Source organism: Coturnix japonica, chromosome 1 (genome assembly GCF_054131305.1).
Source record: "Coturnix japonica strain WE chromosome 1, WE-NBRP24, whole genome shotgun sequence".
NCBI lineage: Eukaryota > Metazoa > Chordata > Aves > Galliformes > Phasianidae > Coturnix > Coturnix japonica.
The window spans coordinates 99,203,163-99,223,623 of NC_140663.1; the positions used below are offsets into that span (position 1 = coordinate 99,203,163).

The 20,461-nt window shown below is 37.5% G+C and overlaps 1 protein-coding gene across 5 annotated transcripts in view; it reads right to left on the minus strand.

Moving 5' to 3' along the window:
- DSCAM (DS cell adhesion molecule) overlaps nt 1-20,461 on the minus strand; it is a 427,035-nt gene that overhangs the window by 101,185 nt on the left and 305,389 nt on the right. For all 5 annotated transcript variants that reach the window (XM_015882861.3, XM_085548372.1, XM_085548380.1 and 2 more), the window contains one exon: nt 3,900-4,096. In XM_015882861.3, the coding sequence (XP_015738347.2) occupies nt 3,900-4,096 (197 nt within the window). The remainder of the gene's footprint in view (nt 1-3,899; nt 4,097-20,461) is intronic.

Consider the following 20,461-nt stretch of genomic DNA (forward strand, 5'->3'; position numbering starts at 1 on the left):
TGAATTTGTTATTTAACAACATAGAAAACTGTATATGATACATGATCATAATGATATTTTTCTGCAGGACCACTGCAACATTCAAAGTACAGGAGAGAGAAGATTCTATAAATGAGCAGATATTCTGAATGCCATTTTCTTATCATTCAGTGTGCTCTCCACACTTTATTTACTGCACACAGTTCAAACTGTGCCCTGAAGATAGACTTACTTATTCTCTCAAAGCATTTTCTGCGCAATACTCATTTCAGAAACATGAGAGAATGTATTTTCATAAACCCTGACATCATGAAGAGTGTTACCACCATTTTGTATGGGGAATTAAGAAGCCAGACATAAGATAATGTTTGTGGCTGCTTGACAAGTTGCCACTTATTAGCTCAGCCATGGTAACTCCTTGTGCTCTTTATTCCTCTGAAAAGCCAAGGTAATATGAGTGCAACTTTTATTTACCACTGGCTAAAACAAAGGGATTTATTTTCCTCTTGCCCTAAGGATATTGGAGAGTTACCATCTGAGATGTGGTGACTGCTCAGGTAAGTTGCATATGTGGCTGAGTTTTAAGCTAGAAAAACAGAAAAATTCAGAGCCCAATTTGATACATCTAGGGACTTCTTTTCCCTCTCAGAGTCCTTAGCAATAAATAGCATTTCATGTGTTCATAACAGCTTCCTTTCAGTTAAGCTGCAGCTATGAGGGCTTAGTACTTCTGCAAATCAGACCCCAAGGGCTCAAGGCAAGTACCTAGAAAACAAAGAACACACAATTATTGGCCACCTGTGAAAAGTTTGGTTTCAATGATCAGCCTTGCATCACACAGTGTCTTTCATTACTCAACCCTAATTCAACTCCAGAGAAAATCCAAGTCATGCCTGACTGAGGCAGGGGTCCTGCAGAAAAAATAAAAGCTGAGTACACAACTAAAAATCACATCATCATGCACGCACAAAAGAGCACCGAATTAAAGGCTTCAAAGACGATCTTAATCCCGCATTTTCTTATTTGAGAGCATTTTCTCTCTCAGAATTCAAAGTTTTTTGTATGTAACAAAGATATGGACGTAGGATGCCACAAATACACACAACTGCTTCAGAAGAGAATTCACCAAGCAGGTCTCCAGCCCTCCCAAAATACATACTGTTTTGCAACCAGGCACTACCCTATTACAGTCAATATGGAATGAAGACAGAGATGTCTATAGGTCTGTTCTGTAATTAAATAATATACACAATTCAATTATACTAGTATGTACGTGTTCAATCTTGTCCTAACTCATAAAAATCCATGACAGAGCTCCCTCACAGAGAGCAAAACCAAAATTTTACTGGATATCATCCAACACAATTTTTGACCAGAAAAGAAAGAGATACATCTTCAGAGTTAAAACAGAATATAGATAGAACCATTACTTGTTAGAACATTACTTGATAGAACTAACAGCTTGTGCTGGATGCCATCTCCAGACAACTGGGTGATAAGGAAGTTATCAGGAGAACCCAGCATGGGTTCACCAAGGGGAGGTCGTGCTCAACCAACCTGGTGGCCTTTTATGAAGATGTCACTAGCTGGGTGGACAGGGGGAGGGCGGTAGATGTAGCCTACCTTGATTTCAGTAAGGCTTTTGATACTGTCCCCCATGACATCCTTATAACAAAGCTGAGGAAGTATGGGATAGATGAGTGGACGGTGAAGTGGGTCGAGAATTGGCTGACTGGCAGAGTGCAGAGGGTTGTCGTTGGCGGTGCGGTGTCTGGCTGGAGGCCTGTAACTAGCGGCGTCCCCCAGGGGTCTGTACTGGGTGCGGTCTTGTTCAACATCTTCGTCAACGACCTTGATGAGGGGATAGTGACCACCCTCAGCAAGTTTGCTGATGATACGAAGTTGGGAGGATTGGCTGACACGCCTGAAGGCTGTGCTGCCATTCAGCGAGACCTGGACAGGCTGGATAGCTGGGCAGTAAGTAACCGGATGAGGTTTAACAAAAGCAAGTGTAGAGTCTTGCACCTGGGTAGAAATAATTGCATGCACCGTTACAGGCTGGGGGAAGACCTGCTGGAGAGGAGCTCTGCTGAGAGGGACCTGGGCGTCCTGGTGGAAGACAGATTAACCATGAGCCAGCAGTGTGCCCTTGTAGCCTAAAAAGCCAATGGCATACTGGGGTGTATTAAAAAGAGCGTGTCCAGCAGGTCGAAGGAGGTGATCCTTCCCCTCTACTCTGCCCTGGTGAGGCCTCATCTGGAATATTGTGTCCAGTTCTGGGCTACCCCGTACAAAAAAGACAGGGATCTCTTGGAAAGAGTCCAGCGGAGGGCCACTAAGATGGTGAAGGGCCTGGAGCATCTCCCCTATGAGGAGAGACTTAGGGAACTGGGTCTGTTTAGCCTTGAGAAAAGAAGGCTGAGAGGGGATTTGATCCAGGTTTATAAATACCTGAGGTGTGGGAGCCATAGTGGTGAGTCTGGTCTCTTTTCAGTAGTGCGTGGGGACAGGACTAGGGGTAATGGGATGAAAGTACAGCATAGGAAGTTCCGCACAAATGTGCGGAAGAACTTCTTTACAGTGAGGGTGACGGAGCACTGGAACAGGCTGCCCAGGGAGATGGTGGAGTCTCCTTCTCTGGAGATATTCAAGACCCGCCTGGATGCCTACCTGTGTGACATGGTGTAGGGAGCCTGCTTTGGCAGGGGGGTTGGACTCGATGATCTCTAGAGGTCCCTTCCAACCCCTACAATTCTGTGATTCTGTGATTCTGTGATTCTGTGATTGGAAAGCTAGAGAATTATTTCTGTGAGCCTGTGAAAATGCTTTTAGGAATATGGCTGAAAAATGGAAATCAAGATATTTTACAAAGATATATATATGTTAGCAATTTATTTTTCATTTTCTAAAGCACATGTGAAAATATAAAGAAATGGACTGGAAACTTGCTTGTGCCAGCAAAGTTCAAATGTGAGTGGAAAAGGTTGTATACTGGTAAAGTGAGGACAATATCATTACCCCACCAGTGACACCAGAACAGCGAGAGTTTCCTTTGCACCAACAGCATTGGGATGGGGGACGGGAAGGGGGGGAGGGCAAGGGTTAAGTCCGCAAATCAGCAGTGCTACTCATGCAGTTCCTCAAAGTAACCTACATCAACCAATTAGGAGTTTATAGAGCCCCACATACAGATTTATAAATCACATCAAGATGCATGCTTGCCACATCACCAAAGACCTGCCTGTGAGAGAAGCAGAAGTTAAGATGCAGATTATGACCACTTGCTACGTGTCTTGATCACTTCTGCTACTGTATATGATAAGTGTCAAATAGTACTGGTAGCTGTAGATAGATTACTTACTACTTACTTATCTATGTGTCTTTTCCTCCTATCTCACTTTGAATCTGATGACTAACCTGACTGTAAAATAGCTGCTCACAAGCCCCACAGAGTGAAAGAGAGGGAGAAAAATGGTATTACTTTAGAAGACAGTGTTTTCATATCAGAACAACTTAATGATTTTGGTGAAGGTAAGTCTGATGTACATTGAACTAGCTGTCAGATATTCATTCAATGCTTATTTGGCAGCGTACTCAAAATTGAGCCAAGCCACTCTTAGGAAGGACAAGCCAAGGGATTAACTGCTTTGCTACTGAGACAAAGGACGATACAGGTTGTGAGTCAGGCTTGTTCTCTTATTGGCTCTGGAGCATGAGAAGATGGAACTGGGGAGTGATTTTCCTGGGAGGTAGATGCAGACATTTCCTCTACCTCTTCTTGGTGACCTAGCTCATCAAGATTGTGTCACGGATGGGGCTCTGTCCTTCTAGGATAGAAGTAGCTGTGCATCCCCATCAGAATCAAACCAGCCAATAATCTCACACATGTAAATGAGTCATGGGTCACTTTATTTTCTTACCTGTAGAGTAGATATCACTTCATCTCCAACTTCCTTGGTGGAAACAAGGTAACGGGACATTTCAGGGTTAATGATTCGGTCCTCTTTCTCCCAGCGGACTATGATGGGTTTCTCTCCATGTGCTGTGCAGCTCATCTCCTTCTTTTGACCTTGTGTTGCCAGGGTGGTGTTTGGATAGGAAGTTATCATAGCCGGAACTAAAATCAGACAAAGCAACAACGATGGCGTTTCAGTGAGATATCCTGTCACAGTGTTGACCTTCCACTCTGGTCTCATTCGGTCTGTTCATGTTTGATCAGATAGTCAAAAATGTGAGAAAGGATTTTACTTTTACTTTTATGTGAGAAACTCTTAAGAGTGAAGATGAGCCTCAATGGGAACTTAGCAGAGAGGACCTGGGACTGGACAGTGTGGCTACAGAGAAAGATGAACATCCAAACAAAATGTGGATCCATTAATTTTGCTGCCCACAGGACAATTTGTACCATGATTAAAATATGCACAGCACATAATGCTATTGTAAATAATAAGCATTCAGAAATTGGGCCAATAAAGAACTGATATAAATTTCTTATTCCTCCTGGAGAGGCAGTCATATTATTATACCTTCATCACAAATGTACACAAAGCTAATAGAAAGTACATTTACTTGTTTTATTTGCTGACAGATATATGCTATATCCTTGCATATGACAGTAATGGCCTATCAAAATTGGCTCCATTAAGCCAGGAGATGTACAAAATGAAAAGAGGGAGTGCACCAAAGGACTTACAGTCCATGTTTGTGCTGAGCACATAACTAAACTGTACTGAACTGCAAGTATAATTAAACTGAACACAAACCTATTTTGATTTGTGCTTAATACATCTGAAAGTTAGTTGTAAAATCTGGAGAATATTTGAGATAGAATTGTCAATGTCATTAATATTCAAGAATCTAATTTTTTTTAAAGTTGTAAAGTACTCTCTTGCCTAACCAGAACAGACTTAAAAACTAAGTATTTCTATATTTTGGAATGATAATTCATATTTTTTTAAACAAGATGTTATTTTTTAATTCGTCTTTTTCTTAACATATAATTTGTTCACCAGTTAATAGCAGTTAGGTATTTATGAGAAGGAAAAAACAACTTCTAGAAGTCTGTCTTTTAGTTATGGTAATTTACTTGCTTGAGAGGATCTAGAAAGCCCTTGATAATATTCAGAACTGTTCTGCCCTAAATGTATCGGTACACCCCCTTCAAAGTATTTGAGGTGGTCATAAAAAGCCCGTTTGATAAGGTCCTGTACTCCAGAGCTGCCTCTAGATCTATGATGCTCGTTTTTATGTTATGCATACTCATTTTTATGCATGAACACTTGCCTCTCCTTATCACAACTTATTCACTCCATCTAAACTGCACTGGATATAATTTTAAGAAGATGACATTGGCAGAGAAGCTGGTCTGAGACCTTATCAGTTCTTTCTCCTGCATAGATTTCTTCTATTACTAGCAGACAGAAAACAAATCAAAACAAAAAATAAAAACAAAAACAAAACAAAAACAACAAAAAGCCCTTATTTAAATGAATTACTATAATTTCTATTTTGAAATGTTAATATTTGGTGGCATGACCTTTTCACATGTCAGAGCTATTGATGCTTGAATATGACAATATGTCAGGATGCAGCCATTTCTGTACAAAGGACTCCTGAACCATAATAAACTGATTTAAAAAATATCAGGGTTGCAGAGCTGTGGGTTAGAATTATGAGTGGGATCTAATTACAGGAAGAAGTGCTTAGGAAAGTCTTGTGTAAGACGAGGCTCTGTAGGCAGTGATGTAAATTAGTGACAATTTATGTCTTGTTTGACTATGTTGCTGTTACATACCAATTAGTTTTGTCAAAGAAAAGCATCAGAAGAGTAGAAATGATGAATGATGAGAACAGAAAATTGGGGCAAGTCTGATACCATTTTCTAGATAAAGGAAATAGCTTCAGTTTTACCTGAATTCTTTCCAGATACTGATACTCACAACAAGGGTATCAGAAAGACACTTTTTGGGGACATCATCTTTTTGTGACTGAACAAAGTAACTACTAAATCTCAACAGCTGTCAATCCGTGGGCCCCATATACATAGGTATGTGCACTTGAATATATCTGCCTTCATCTTCAACACTTAAACTAGATCGGTATATTCCTTTATGCAGTAAGAGACCCAATTCAGATGAGTGGCAGGTTATTAAAGAATCCACATTACCATCATTAGTTTTTGTCACCCCATTTCTTTCTTCAATAATCTTTCAGGCTTCTAATGCATCCCTTACTTCTTCATCTACAGCACTTTTGCACATCTGTCTGTCTCATTTTCCCTCAATGGAACAAAATTCTAGTTCTCTTCAGTTCTCCCTGTCTGCATTTCTCCCTGTCTGTCTCCCACTGCAACCTCTTCATGTTTCCACATGATTCCTAAACCCTACAGGCACATTTTCTTTCTCCAGTCTCATTTCCCATCCCTAATGAAAATTTTCCAACATCTCAAGTGCCCTAAATTACATATTTTTTTTTTTTCTAAAACTGCAGTCTTCTTTTCCTTCAGTATCTCCCTACTTATCTTCTACTTCAATTTTCCCATTGCCTTCTAGTGATAAAGGGAGCATGTACTTTGCCTACTCTGAATTTTAATCCCTACAAGGTGCCTGGGCACTTGGGGTGCCCATGCCTTGTGGCAGGAGATCTCAGCATTTTGAGCAAGTGAGCCTTACACTGGCAGATTTACCTTCCACCTTCACGGTTATCATCACATTGTGTACCCCCCCCCCCAAAAAAAAAAAAAAAAAAAAAAAGGGATGCAGGAACTGAATTTAGATGCCATGTACCTTGAGGAGTTTGTCCCAGAGACTTCACATTCCACTCTCCGATACAAGTGTCCCTCATGGGTAACAGTACCAAATGAAATGACCATCTTCCTTCGTTTTTAAAAACAGGCTGGCTAAAGAAGCTCAATTTCTTTTCCACCAAACTTTCTTAATAAGAACAGCATAAAAATGCATAAAGAAAGATGACTTCATTCTTCAGATGCAGCTTTATCCCTTCTTATCCTTCCCTTCCTGTCACATAATCTTCCACACTGATTCCTTATTACCATAGCAATGCCTCACAGCTAAATATTTCCCCTTCCTCAAAAGCTAATTTTTCACTCTTCACAATTTATCTCCAATGGTCCTAAATCATAAGCTCTTCTTTTTTATCTTCTTCTGTGTCAAAAGATTTCTGGTAACAAAGCCATGTTCCCAAAGATATTTTAGGCAATGTATTTCTTCATCCTCCAACTATCATTAATCAAATTACTGATGCAAATAACTGAGTTAAATATACTGCCTCTGTACTGACAAAATAATCTAGAAAACGGTAAACAAGCAAACTGAATCTATGGTATATATGTATGAGATATTCTCCTAGGATGTCTTAAAAAGAATTTGAATGAATGCATTTAGAAGTATATTGAGATTATTTAGATGTCTTAAAATGTTCCATCTAAACGTGGATCCTCTCATATTCTTTCAAACACACACACACTTTGTCTGAGAGCATTGTCCAGACATTTCTTAAACTCTGACAGGCATGGAGACATCTGCCCTGCTGAGTTTGTTTCAGTGCTCAATCACTCTCACAGTGAAGAATTTTTTCCTAATATTTCCTAATAATTATTTCCAATCTGATCCTCCACTTCTCCCAGTTTCAGGATTTCTGCCTGGCTTGAGTGTAGCTCCCACAGACCTTTACTTCTTCAATGGAGCATGCCTGAAATGGCCAATTTGAGGTCTGACAGCAACCATCCATGGAGTATCCCTGCTCCACAGAGTGGAAATGCCTACCACTGTGGTGGGAGCCATCTTGCAAGCATCTCTGCCAATCCAGTCATCAAGGACTTCCTCGAAAGAAAGAAAGATTTCTAGCACAGTATTAATCTAATCAGGTGAACTGTGTCCTCAAAAGTGCCCTTTACACTGATTGTTCACGAACCTGCAATGCCTTGCTCAGTTGCAGAGATGTGCTCTCATGATGGATGATGAACACCATCTGCTTTTCTTGTACAACTGGAGATAGAGGACAGTGGTTTAACATCCTCAGGTAAACATAGCAGCATGGATGAGGACAGGAATTTGCATAAGAGAAAGCTGCTCTAAAGTTGAATTGAATTGTTTTGAAAAAAAAAAAAAAAAAAAAAAAGAATTTCAATTCCAATTTAATATGTAAGTCAAATTTAGCATGCTGGCCTAATACAGCGAGAATATGCTTCTGTCCATGACACACCAAAAATTCCTTCTTTCCCGGCCTACTTTTGCTTGGGTACAGAAAGTTCATAAAAACAAATTACTTATATTTAAAAGGGACAAGCTCTCACACTATAATTAATTGTTTTCTACTGATCACCTTATTTTCAAATGTAGTAGACTTCTACAAGTCAATTAGCTAATAACTTGAATTCTTAACTTCATCTTCCCTTTTCTGTTGTGATATTTTTGTTCACTTAAGTAGCATCTCCAGTATTCAAATGGTACACTGAAATTAGCAAAAATTGTAAATTAGTGGGTACTTAATGGTACTTTAATGGTATTTAATGGTATTTTAAGCATACAGTTTCTTGACAAAACTGTGACATCCCACACAGTTGAAAATATTGCTCTTAGCCCTCATCCTCATCCTAAAAAATCCTGTTTTTCTTTAACTTCAATTTTAATTAATGAAATATTAGAAATTAGCAGAGAAAATAATAAACATGTGTCTTCTATCAATAATCAGTAATTTTAAACATGAATTTCATGTATGTGACCCAGTCATTTTCCTTTACAGTGAAACTTTTCAGAGATATATTATTTCAGGATAAATATTTTTAAAAATTCAATCTCAAATATCTAAATATTTCATGAAAGTGAATTTTGAATGCATATTTTATTCTATTGCTTAGAATTAATAATGAATTTGTTGTGTAAACAATATGACTCTCAAATAAAAATATTACTTAGCTAAGTCAACAAGTTACTAAATTATCAATATGGTATACATTTCAAAATCAAAAGGATATCCTTTGAAATTAATTACAGCTGAAGTTTCTAGGAGAACTAGGAGAAATTGTTAAACATAAAACTGAGAATTTTTAGTAAAAAAAGAAAAAAAATTGATAAATTAATCTGACAGGCTGAATTATATTTTCAGTGTTAGTTTCAGGAGTCTACAGAATACATTACATAAATCTTGATAATTTGTTGATGAACGTATTTCTATTTATTTATTTCTAATAAAGTAGACCAAATGAAATGGTACCAATTACTCCCAACCTGCTTTAAATGGAGTACTACTGGCTTTTCATTACCGATTTTTACCTCAACAGATGTTTTGAAAATAGGCAAGAGCTCCTTTAATAGTTCAAGGGCAAAACTTGCCATGAAAAAACAAGACTGCACCATTGAAACCACATATTTACATTTAGTGAATAGTGACAACGATGAGAATTAGGACATGTAAATAGTAGAGAAAAAGCAAACATGAGTACAGTGAGCCCACGTCCCAGCTATTTAAGCTTGCATTATAAATCCCATATCTAAACATGAGATTCAGCAGTATGTAAAATCTGCAATTCAGAACATTAAGCATCCCTACAAGGTAATCTTGTAAAAACTTCTGAAAGAATATATCACCAAGTGGGAATGAATAAGGCTTCTATTCACTTTAACAGACGATTCCGGCTAGCTATTCCACTGATACAAACAAAGTTACTTTGATTTTAAGTATTATTCAAACATGCATTTCCAAGCTAAAACAGGCCTTCTTCAATGCTAAGCTTTAATAAGAATGACAATGATGTCTCGAGTACTTGGCAGCTTCACCAGCGCCTCACGATCTGATTGAATATGTCAGGGTAAAGGCTGTGAACATTTAGGCTTCATATCTTATTCACTCAGAAGCAGTTTCAGGTCATATTATAGAAAAAGAAGTTGATTTATTTTGCATGACAACTATGAATTTTAACCAAAAGACACATTAATAAAATAAAAAAGGCCTTTTTTCTCAAACCACAGAGGCAATTCTTCCCTCCTCCTGAGGTCTTTTCCTGCATTAGTTTTATGTTTGTATAGTGCAAACCGCTGTCTTCAAATAATACACGAGACCAGCAGCTGCTTACAATTTTTGGTCTTTCCTTTGACTTTGACATGGCATCAAAATGAATGCGACTTTCTTTTGCATTGTCATGCAGCTCCAATTCCCATTTTGTCTGACTGTACTTCCTAAAAACCAAGAGAAAGAAAATGGAAAATGATAAGCTGACAGCTCTGTTCCCTGCAGTCAGTTATAGTAAAAGCCTGTGGAAATTTGTGACAAATTATTGTAATCCACATGAGGCACTAGAAAATCAGTATTCTCACAGGTTGTCTAATTGTCAAGAAAAATAAGTGATCAAAGATTCATAAAAACTATAAATACATGAATATGTATGAAAATTTTATTTATGAAAATTTAGACTAAGACCACCTCCTTTCACAATAAATTAACGGACAGTCTTATCACCATCATCATTGCTGAAAAGTATGGATACCTAAAAAAATTATATTAGAAATATGCATCTATTAAATACACATTTCTAGGGAAACTTTCTCTTCCAGATCAATTACCGTCTTTTTACATCCTGTATACACATCAGATTGTAAACAGCAGGACTGTAAGAACAATTAAAACTAGCAGTATATAATTTTAGATATATTCTCCATTGCTTTGATCTTGAATTCAGTCTAACATCAAGATAGTATCAAGTTTTCACATTAATGAGAGGGTTACTGCTATTGTAATTGTAAAGTACAGTGGCCTAGTTTTTGGAGACTTCCTAAACACAAATCAGTAAAAACCAGAGACTGCAGAATGACATGAGGGAGTGCTCCTTTTATTAGAATTTGTTATTGTTTAAGCTTTCTATTAGTGTTCCTTCATGAAACATAACAACTTAGAGGTCATTTTTGTTACTGTGGTGCTTTTGTTGTTGCTGTTCTATTTTGTAGGGTTTTTGTTTGTTTGTTTGTTTGTTTGTTTAAGGCCGAATATCACTGGAAAACACAAGCTTTGATCAGGATATATTTTATGACCTGGTAATTCTTACGAGTCTTTTAGGTTTTGGAGGCTGTGAAGTGATGTGTAAATGTCCCTCCTAGTGGAAGAGAAGCAATTAATTGAGGTATTGATGGGTTTAAATGAAGCAGAAACATACTAAGAAACTGGCTGCAACAAAAACGAGTATTGTTGAGCAGGTCATGCTGGGACATTAATGGTTTTCATTCAGCGCTCATTCATGCATGTAAATATACTTCTAAGCACGGTGAGTTGGGTCTGTAACAGCACCATTTTGAACTAAAAAGACATGAAATACTATCTACTGACGTATAAGAAAGTGAGCTCTGGTAGAACTAATTTTGTCTGGCCTTCCAGATGAACTATATTTTTATTGACTGGATAGCTGCAGATATCCCAATAGCATCTGGTACTAATGATCAGAACAAAACTCAAAGATACTAAAATCAGCAAGATACTCTCTCTTTATATTAAGGAAGGCATTTGCTACATAAATCCATTAACATAAAATAGAAATAAAACAAATATATATTATTCATGTTAATATGATCAGAAAGGTGATATGGTACTGTATATATACACAAAATCATTCACGTATGTATGGAGGAAGAGTATGTTCACAGAATTATGCTGTTTTATTCATCTCAGCATCACTTCAGATGGTTACTTAGGATGCCAATAAATGCTGCTTTTTTTAGAAAAGATAGGAAAGAACATTCAAAAGAACATTCAGCTGGGGAGAAGAAGAAACTAATAGAAAGATCTGAAATAATTTATTCTAATGGATATTAATCTGTTTTTTCCAGTTAAAATTCCAATGTTTGCTCTCTGTCACAGAGATCATCAGGGAATGGTCTGTGAATGGTCAAACCACCTATGGACTATTAGCTCTACTTGTTGCTTAAAAAAACCTCACAAACTTGATTCACAATCTACTTTTATATTTCACTGTGAGGTCTTTTTTTCTTCTTTGGCTTCTCAACTGGCCAGAAGTGCCTACACAGAAAAGAGAACTCTTCAGCCTGTCAAAAAAAGAAGATTTTAGTAGAATAGGAAATCACCTTAAAGGCAGCACAGTCCAGGAAAAAGATGATACATAACTTGCTTGAAGATATTTTTAATATACATGTCTTATGAAAAAAAAAATGAATTGCTAGCGTTGAAGACCTATGAGAGCTTAAATAAATGCAGCATTTATAGAGTGAATATGTACAATATAATACTTCTGTGAGTTACATGTACCCATAAACTTCTTAATGGTAGAACATCAGAAAGGTAAATTCCCACTTGTTTCAATTAACTCTAAAGCTAGGTCCCCACTCAGAGAACTTTTTGTTCTTCAAAGTATTTTTTGAAACCTAAAGGCTGTTTTTGCACTGAGGATTTTGAGACTGAACAATTATTAAAGCTTCCATACAAAGGCAACAGCTGACATGTTGGCTTCAGTACCCAAATTTCTTAGACCCTAATTTGAACTAGGGTTATGGTCATTTTGGCTTATTCACAGGGGCCAATATGCTCATCCAATAGTGAAACAAAGAACAGGTGCAAAGGATTTTTGAAGCCTAATTTAATGCTGCCATTCTCAATATTGACACTATATTGCTATATGACTGGTGTACCTCTGGGTAACTGGGGTCAAGGGGTTTTTGTGTTTGTGTTTACATGCATCTATGTATGAGGTAAAGATTGTTTTCCATGGAGTCAAAAGAGAGTTACTCTGATTACCTGGAAATGAAGAAAAAGCAGCAATATTTGTCTCTTTCCCTTGACCTTCAGCTGTCCTATGGACTTCTCTTTTTAATACTGTCTTAAAAAAAAATGTTTCTATTTCTCTGGAGACCATGTTTACCCTTTGGCCAAGGGAAGGCATCATAAATTCTAGTGTTTCAGGCAGGAGTAAATTATAGCCATCCATCTCCAGAACAAAGCACATGGCATGGGGGGCTGCAGGTCACTTGCCTCCACAATATCTTCTGACAGCACAAACGTAGTAAGGAGTTAAAGGGACTTGGTTTATTTTTTCCTTTACATCATATTTTGGATGAATAGGATCTCCTGCTCCCTCTTTCACATACAGGAGAAGCCGAACAGGCAGTGATGATAACGCAAAATAAGAAAGAGGTAATGACGCTGAGGACAGATTCAAATTCTACACAATATAATAATATAATATAAATAAAGCAGCTTCCTACATGGTCAACATAAATTTATACACATATATTTTAACCAGATTCTGTTTTCTGTTTAAAGCAGATTTCTATTTTAATCACATCCATAAAAGACATACATATTGTCAACACTTAGATCTAACTTTGTTATGTAAATCATTAAATTATCTTCACAAAGAGTTTGGTTCTAGGATATTTAGGTACAGTGCTGGTACAGAACAACCAAGTGTAGAAACATCAAGTTTCTGGGTTTTGTTTTAATTTTTATTTTTTCTTATTATATTCCTTTATAAAAGGAAAATTCCATGTATAATGGAATATCATGAAACTATACAATACACAGAAACATCATTAGTCACATACAGAGGGAGGACTTACGTCCAGGTTTTGTAGGGGTTTTGTTTATTCTATGAAACATTTTAGAGTTTCTTGTAAGTAAGAAGGAATCATTTTGGAACCAGTTCTGCTGGTACTTTGGACTATCATATATATATATATATATACATATGTCAGAAAAGAGCTTATTTCTTCCATCCAAAAAAATTGTGTAGGAATGTGCTCTCTTTGGAGAAATTGCTGAAATGGGTTTGCTAGCTCAGTATTCAGTTTGAGACTACAAACATGCAGAGTAAGCAGTATAGTCAAGCCAATTTCAGGATTCAACCTTGAATCAAAATGCTCCTGGCCTCTCCCTCCCCTTTCTCTGTTTTACTAGTATGACAAACTACTTATGCAAACTTGGACAAGCCAATAACATAAACAAAGTGAAACAAGGCAGACAATAACTGTTATTTAATTATCTTCAGGTGATTCAATTAATACTTGATTGTATGTGCAAAACAAAATATTTCCCACCGCAGGCACTGCGAAATACTCACTACACTACATCTTATAACATGGTTGTAAGAAAACCAAGATGCAACACTAGCCATGCAAGACTTCAAAAACTTCATCTAATCACTTTCTTGGGATACTCGTTTGCTTTTTATGACTACACAGAAAGAAAGGGTTTTATTATGTCCCTGACTACAGCAGTGCTGTACCTCTCCTTGGCTCTACAAAAGATAATTTGAAAATGGAGAAAACACAGGCTGAAATGAAAATTCTATCCTGCTGTGAGGTCCCTGAAGCTGGTTTGACACTATGGGTTGCATCAACCTCTGAACTCCACAGCTTCCAATTCAGCCATTGTTACCATCTTCTTGAGGAAGATTCATAGTTAGCCATGGCTAGTCAGGTGCATCAGCATCTGGTTCTTGGGCACTAATTTACAAATGAAATCTGCTGGTGTTGAGTCAATCGATGGAACTTTGTAAATGTTTCTGAGTCTTTCTTTTAATCTTCTGTGCAAATATCTACCATATTATTTTTTATGATCACAAACATTCTTGAAATTAAAGAAATCACTTAAGTAATAATTTTCAGCAAGCAACTGCTATCATTCGACTATGACATACAGATCTGTTTATTTTTGTTCATTAAAAGGTGCAACAGCCATCAGCTGCTATGCAAGCTTTTCTTCTTGCTTATCTGTTTCTGTTATGAAACTGGATTTATAGCATCAAGCGCTCAAACAGTAATGCTACTTCATTCACCATGAATATAGACAGATTTCAAATAGTAAGAGGCAAAAGCCATTGCTTTCCATTATAACCTCCACAGTCTTTATAACTCTTTTCATAAGACTGGTGAGATACAAGGCCAAATTTTAATTGTGGAAACACTATAGTAAACAAAAGAGTTGCTTCTCTTATAACAACTGATATGATATAAGCACAGAAATGGTACAATTCGTTTCATGACTCTGTACTGCTGCTTGATCTACTCTGGTATTTTCAACAAATGAAATTTAGTTAGAGGTTAAATAACAGGTTAAATAACATGGTGAAGTCAGTAAAAATGCGTATTACAATTCTTTCCCAAAATACATTCCTGACTTCTTCATTTGTTCCATAAAGAATTGAAAAATTTCTTTTGTGAAATAAAATATAACGTACAAGGTTGTGGTATTGTGGAATCAGAAGCAGCAGTCACTTTTCTACCATGTAGTAGTTTTCAGTAATTTCTGTTCAGCTTCTACTTTAATTACTTTCCCGATAGATGATTGCTTCTAGGTTTCTTGCTAAGAACAGACTGCATGATTGATGGATACAGCACAACGTAATGTTGAATACCCATGCTACTACTCGTTTGCAAGTAACTACTCAAACCTAGTTTTTTTTCTGGTAACTGCTAGTTAAAAGGGATTTATCAGATTACTAACAACCCATCGAAACATTCTGAGATTTCATCTTGAGAGTTACTTGCAGTTTACTGCTCTCTGTTAATTAATAAAAAATCCATTTGTTCTTTGAAATTTGACAGAAAAATTCCTTAAAGAAGAACTGCACTTTTGTCATAATATTTCACTTAGATTTCAGAATTGAGAGATGCTAAAAAATAGTATCTCATGTTCACTTGCATTACCAGTAAGATAAATGAAAATAACAACAGGATTGTTAAGATACCAAACTAATAACTGAATATGAATGTTTAAAATAAGTACATGCTGTCATTGTGAAAGCAGCTCTGTGACTTAAAATTGAGATAAAAGCATAGCTTCTTGTATCATTTCAACCACGTATGTAAAAAAAAAGGCAGTAAAGCAGACTGCTCCAACAATTTCTTTTTTTCCTTCCTTTCCTTCCTCCCTTCCTTTCCTCCTTCCCTACATCTGCAGATAACACGGGGCACATTTTCTATCTCTAGAGGTAGTTACATAAGCTGAAAAGGAAAGATCCAAATATGTTAAATGAAGTCTTTCCAAGGAAAACTTGGAAACTTCTCAAGTTGTGTGGTTCCCATATTGATGCTGTATACTTGACATAGTTGTTCAGTACAAGAGACTGAGCGCCCAGAGCTAGTCCTACAACAAAGAGTTCATTAGGGAGCTGAATTATAGTGAATTGTGGGAAAAAATAAAGACACAGTAATTTCTGAAGTACTTAAAAAGGTCAAAATCTTCTCAGCCTCATGTCAGCTAAATACAGTTTTAATGCTGCTACTGACAAATAATAATCCTTTGATTTTCTTTCCACAAGCTTGTATAGATGTTGGCAGCTCCAGCAACTCCTCCAGCTTCTAGCGCCAGCCCTACCACTCTTATGTAAATCTCACTGATTTCTTACACTTCACTATCCAGAGTGGAGTTCCTTGCCTCAGATTTTGCCAGAATAAATCCCAACAATGTTATACAATGTCTTTTCTCCTACGTCTATGCTCCTTTCTGAGCAGGCCCCTGTTGTTTTCTTAATTAGATGACATCCCTTGTAGAGAATGAGACTTTGAGGCAAAGAGGTGAAAAAAGGGTCAGTGGTAACTTACTGTATGTACCAGGGCTGAGCTAGCTTGCAACTGATGGAATAAACCTGAAAAATTAGTGTAGTAGAAACATTAGAACATCTGGTACTCCAATTCAGGGAAAACCAGAGAGGAATCTGAATTCTTATTTTAGTTTTACTGAAACATTTCAAGAAGTGCAAAAAAGATCACGTCAAGAACTGCCATGCAAATACTCCTAGTAAGAACAGACGTAATCTAAGAGCAGGCTGTGAAACAACTTTCTCATGCAAACTAAACTGTTGCTTTAGAGACCAAACTTGCTCTAAGACAAAAAAAAAAAAAAAAAAAAAAAAAAAAAAAAAAGGAGAGCACAAGCACCTCTACAGTGAGTTTTTTTTGTTCTGGAATGCATAAACAAAGTCAGTGCAGACAGAAAAGGGACACTGGGTCACTGTTGCTCACTTGACAGCATATCTGAGACCCTCCTTTGAGAAAAGGGATTTATTCTGTTACTGTACTAACAGATGAAAAAACTATCTAGCAATGTTTAAAATTAGACAGCAGTAGAAGGAGCCCTTGTCAGGTTTAAATTCTACTAGATCTGCTGGAAATCATATGGATACAGCCAGACTGAAGCTGTGCTGAACCTGATCAGCCTGTGGAACTTAAGCCCATGATTTGCAGAAACACTGATGGATCTCAACACCTTCAGAAGAATGCAGATGTGGGATGACGCTAATCCAGCTGACTCAGACAATGGCAAAAGCACTGTTCCTGCGACTACCAGCTAGAAAACCCGCATACCAGCCAAAGACTTGAAATGGTTGCCACTGTACAAGCTTCTCTTTGCAGAGGTATAAGTGAGATTGCTTATACTTGCATAGAACGAGAACAACATGGGTGAAATTCTGATGCAGCCTTTTTTTTTTTTTTTTTTTCCTTTTTTCTTTTTTTTTTTTTCTTCCATTTTATTCCCCCCTATGATTTCACTTCTATCCTCATATATGCTAAAAAAGAGGTGTTAAATGAGACCTAAATGGTGAATATTAAACACACATCTATATTCCTTTCTATGTTTAATAAAATCACTAAAAGTCTCCGAAAGCTACTTAACATTGTCTATTACTATGCATATCCTCAATTCATGACTAATGTATTTTGATTCAGTCACAGGGCATGCTTTAAACAATTCACTGCTGCATTATGCGCTGCATTTCAGATGTTCAGAATGTTAATTGTTTGTTCCCTTCAGTACCCCACACTCAAGACTCTAATGAAAAATTTAGTCATGATGGTATTGTTTATGACATACATAGCTGTGATACATGATAATTTCACAATTACTTCAAGACACCATGTGGTTTCTTTTGACATTTTGTGACAGGCTGTGTTATCAAGCACAATTGTTTGCACAGGAGACAACTGTGACACGTGGTCCTTGGGACATTATGTTATCTTCTGATAATGATGTCATTAACATGTGTATACTATAATTAATGACTACGAGAGCGATTCATTTGAATAAGGCTTATGAATCCATTTCATCTAAAAAGGGAAAGAAAACCTATAATTATTTGGGCTCACATCCTGAAAGCTACTTACTTACAACCTGCTGCAGCTACACTGGGTGACCCATTAATTGAGGCATATTAGCCAAGAAGCATTTATTCCTGTTATATTATAGCAGCTTGGATTAGAATCATTATAATAATGATTGTTCTTGGAGAGATCAATGAGAGAAACAGGAACCTAGCAGTGCTCAAAAATCCTTTGTCAACCTATCTCCTACCAGTGTTATCCACAAAATTATTATATTTCATCAATATACATAGATAGCTTAATGAAGCCAAAGACATGTAGATGGCAGACCCACTGCAGAGGGTGTTTCTCCCCTAAGCTGTAAGACAGAAAAATAGGCTACTTACATCCTTGTCTGCATGCTGCACAGAAGCAAATTGTCTTAAAGGTGGTCTCAGATACATGAAAGTTTCTTACAAAACCTTAATTCTTTCTGTCCCTCACTGTTATAATGAACATCCTTTTGATGAGGTAAAATATGATCTATTTTTTGACATCATATTTTTGCCAATATATATGACCAATATCCTGATGTTAGCCATATTATGGTTTTAGTATAATGTATGTTGTGCTTTCACTACAAATTCAATTATGCTTTTCTACACTTACAGCTTACTGAAAGAACAGATATATTTATACCATCAAATTTGTTTATAAGCCCACTGTTTCGCCCCCTCCCTTCAGGCTAGCAAAATTCCTCACAGACTATTCTGCTTTATTTGAATTTTCAGAAGGCTATTTTTGGACATGCGGAATACTTTCAGACAGACACATGCATTTAAGAATAGCCACACAAGAATAACCGAGAGTGAACAAAATTGCCAACCTGCCACAGTCATAGTCCTCAGGAAAACAGACTATGATTTGTCTAAAGAGATTGGAACGAGACCAGGATACTGTGAAGATATTAGGAAAAAAAAAAATAAAAAAATTGCTTGCAGATGCAAGAGCTGATGAAGGCTGGATCACACTGAATTCTCCAAGTAGATGAAAATAGCAGCTCCACACAGTTAAGCACAGATATGAAAGGAAAATCTGACTCCATGTTTACCCTACTTTCCCTACTTCCATTTCTGTTCAAAAGATGCTCCTTGAAATCATCCTCAAGTGAATAAAATGGTCATGTCATCCACAGAGATGGGACAGGAGAGGAAGGAAAAGGGGAACTACAGCCAGAACTACTGCTTCTGGAGGCTTCATAACCTCTAAAAGACAAGTTTTAAACTGAATTCAATGATGCATGAAGCACTCCAGAACAGGAGTCGTTGGATATATTCCTGCAAAATCAAATCAACAAATTTTTTTCAAGAGATACCACTACCTTAGCTGTTCCTCTCTGTTTCATGGAATAAAATCATAGAATTGTTAGAGTTGGAAGAACTACTTAATGGCTATCTAGTCTAACTTCCTTGCAGTGAATTAACAGGGATGGGATATCCATCACATCTCTGGGAAACCTGTGCCAGCACCTCATCACCCTCGCAGTAAAAGATTTTTTCCTTATAGCCAATTTAAAACTCCCCATTTTCCCTTATCCTGTCATAACCCTGTTAAGGAACCTTTCCCCTTCCTTCTTATAGTCCCCCTTTAAATAATCAAAGGTTGCTTGCTCTCAGCTCTCCCCAGAGCCTTCTCTTCTCCAGGCTGAACAGCCCCAGCTCTCTCAGCCTGATCTCTTATGAGATCTGTTCCATCCTTTGGATCACTTTTGTGGCCCTTTGCATGTGGTCCAACATCTCTTCTGTACTGAGGACTTCCCATCCGTATGCAGTACTCCAGCTGAGGTCTCGCCAGCACAGAGCAGAGCGGCAGCACCACCTCCCTCACCCTGCTGGCCACATTTCTTTGGATGTAGCCCAAGATATGGTTGGCTTTCTGGGCTACAAGTTTCTGGTTTACATAACTGTAGAAGCCTTTCTTATTTTCCTTTTCATCTTTTGCCAAGCCTAGTTCCAGTTGGTCCTTGGACTTCCTGACCCTACCACTACACAACCTAGCAGAACCCTACTCCTGGAGGTGGAGATCTCTTGAGCCCTAAGGAAAGCTTTACAAAAGATCTGCCAGCTCTTGCCCTTGAGGGTAGATTCCCAGGGAATTTTGTTGACTAATTCCTTGAGGAGCTGAAAGCTGTGATGCCTCCTGTAAATGGAAGAAGAAGGTTTCATCAACAGGATCTGCTTGGTCTGGTGGTATGTAGGAGACAACAAGCACGAAGCTCCCTTTGTTGCCTCAGTCTGTAACTCATGAGCTTTTGACTTGCCCATGGCCGTTCTTCAGGGACAGCTCTTCACACTCTATTCCTTTCTTGATGCAGAGAGCAACACATAAAAGCCATTACATGATTTGAATAAAAGGTCTGAAAGCTCCTCACTTACTACCTTGTT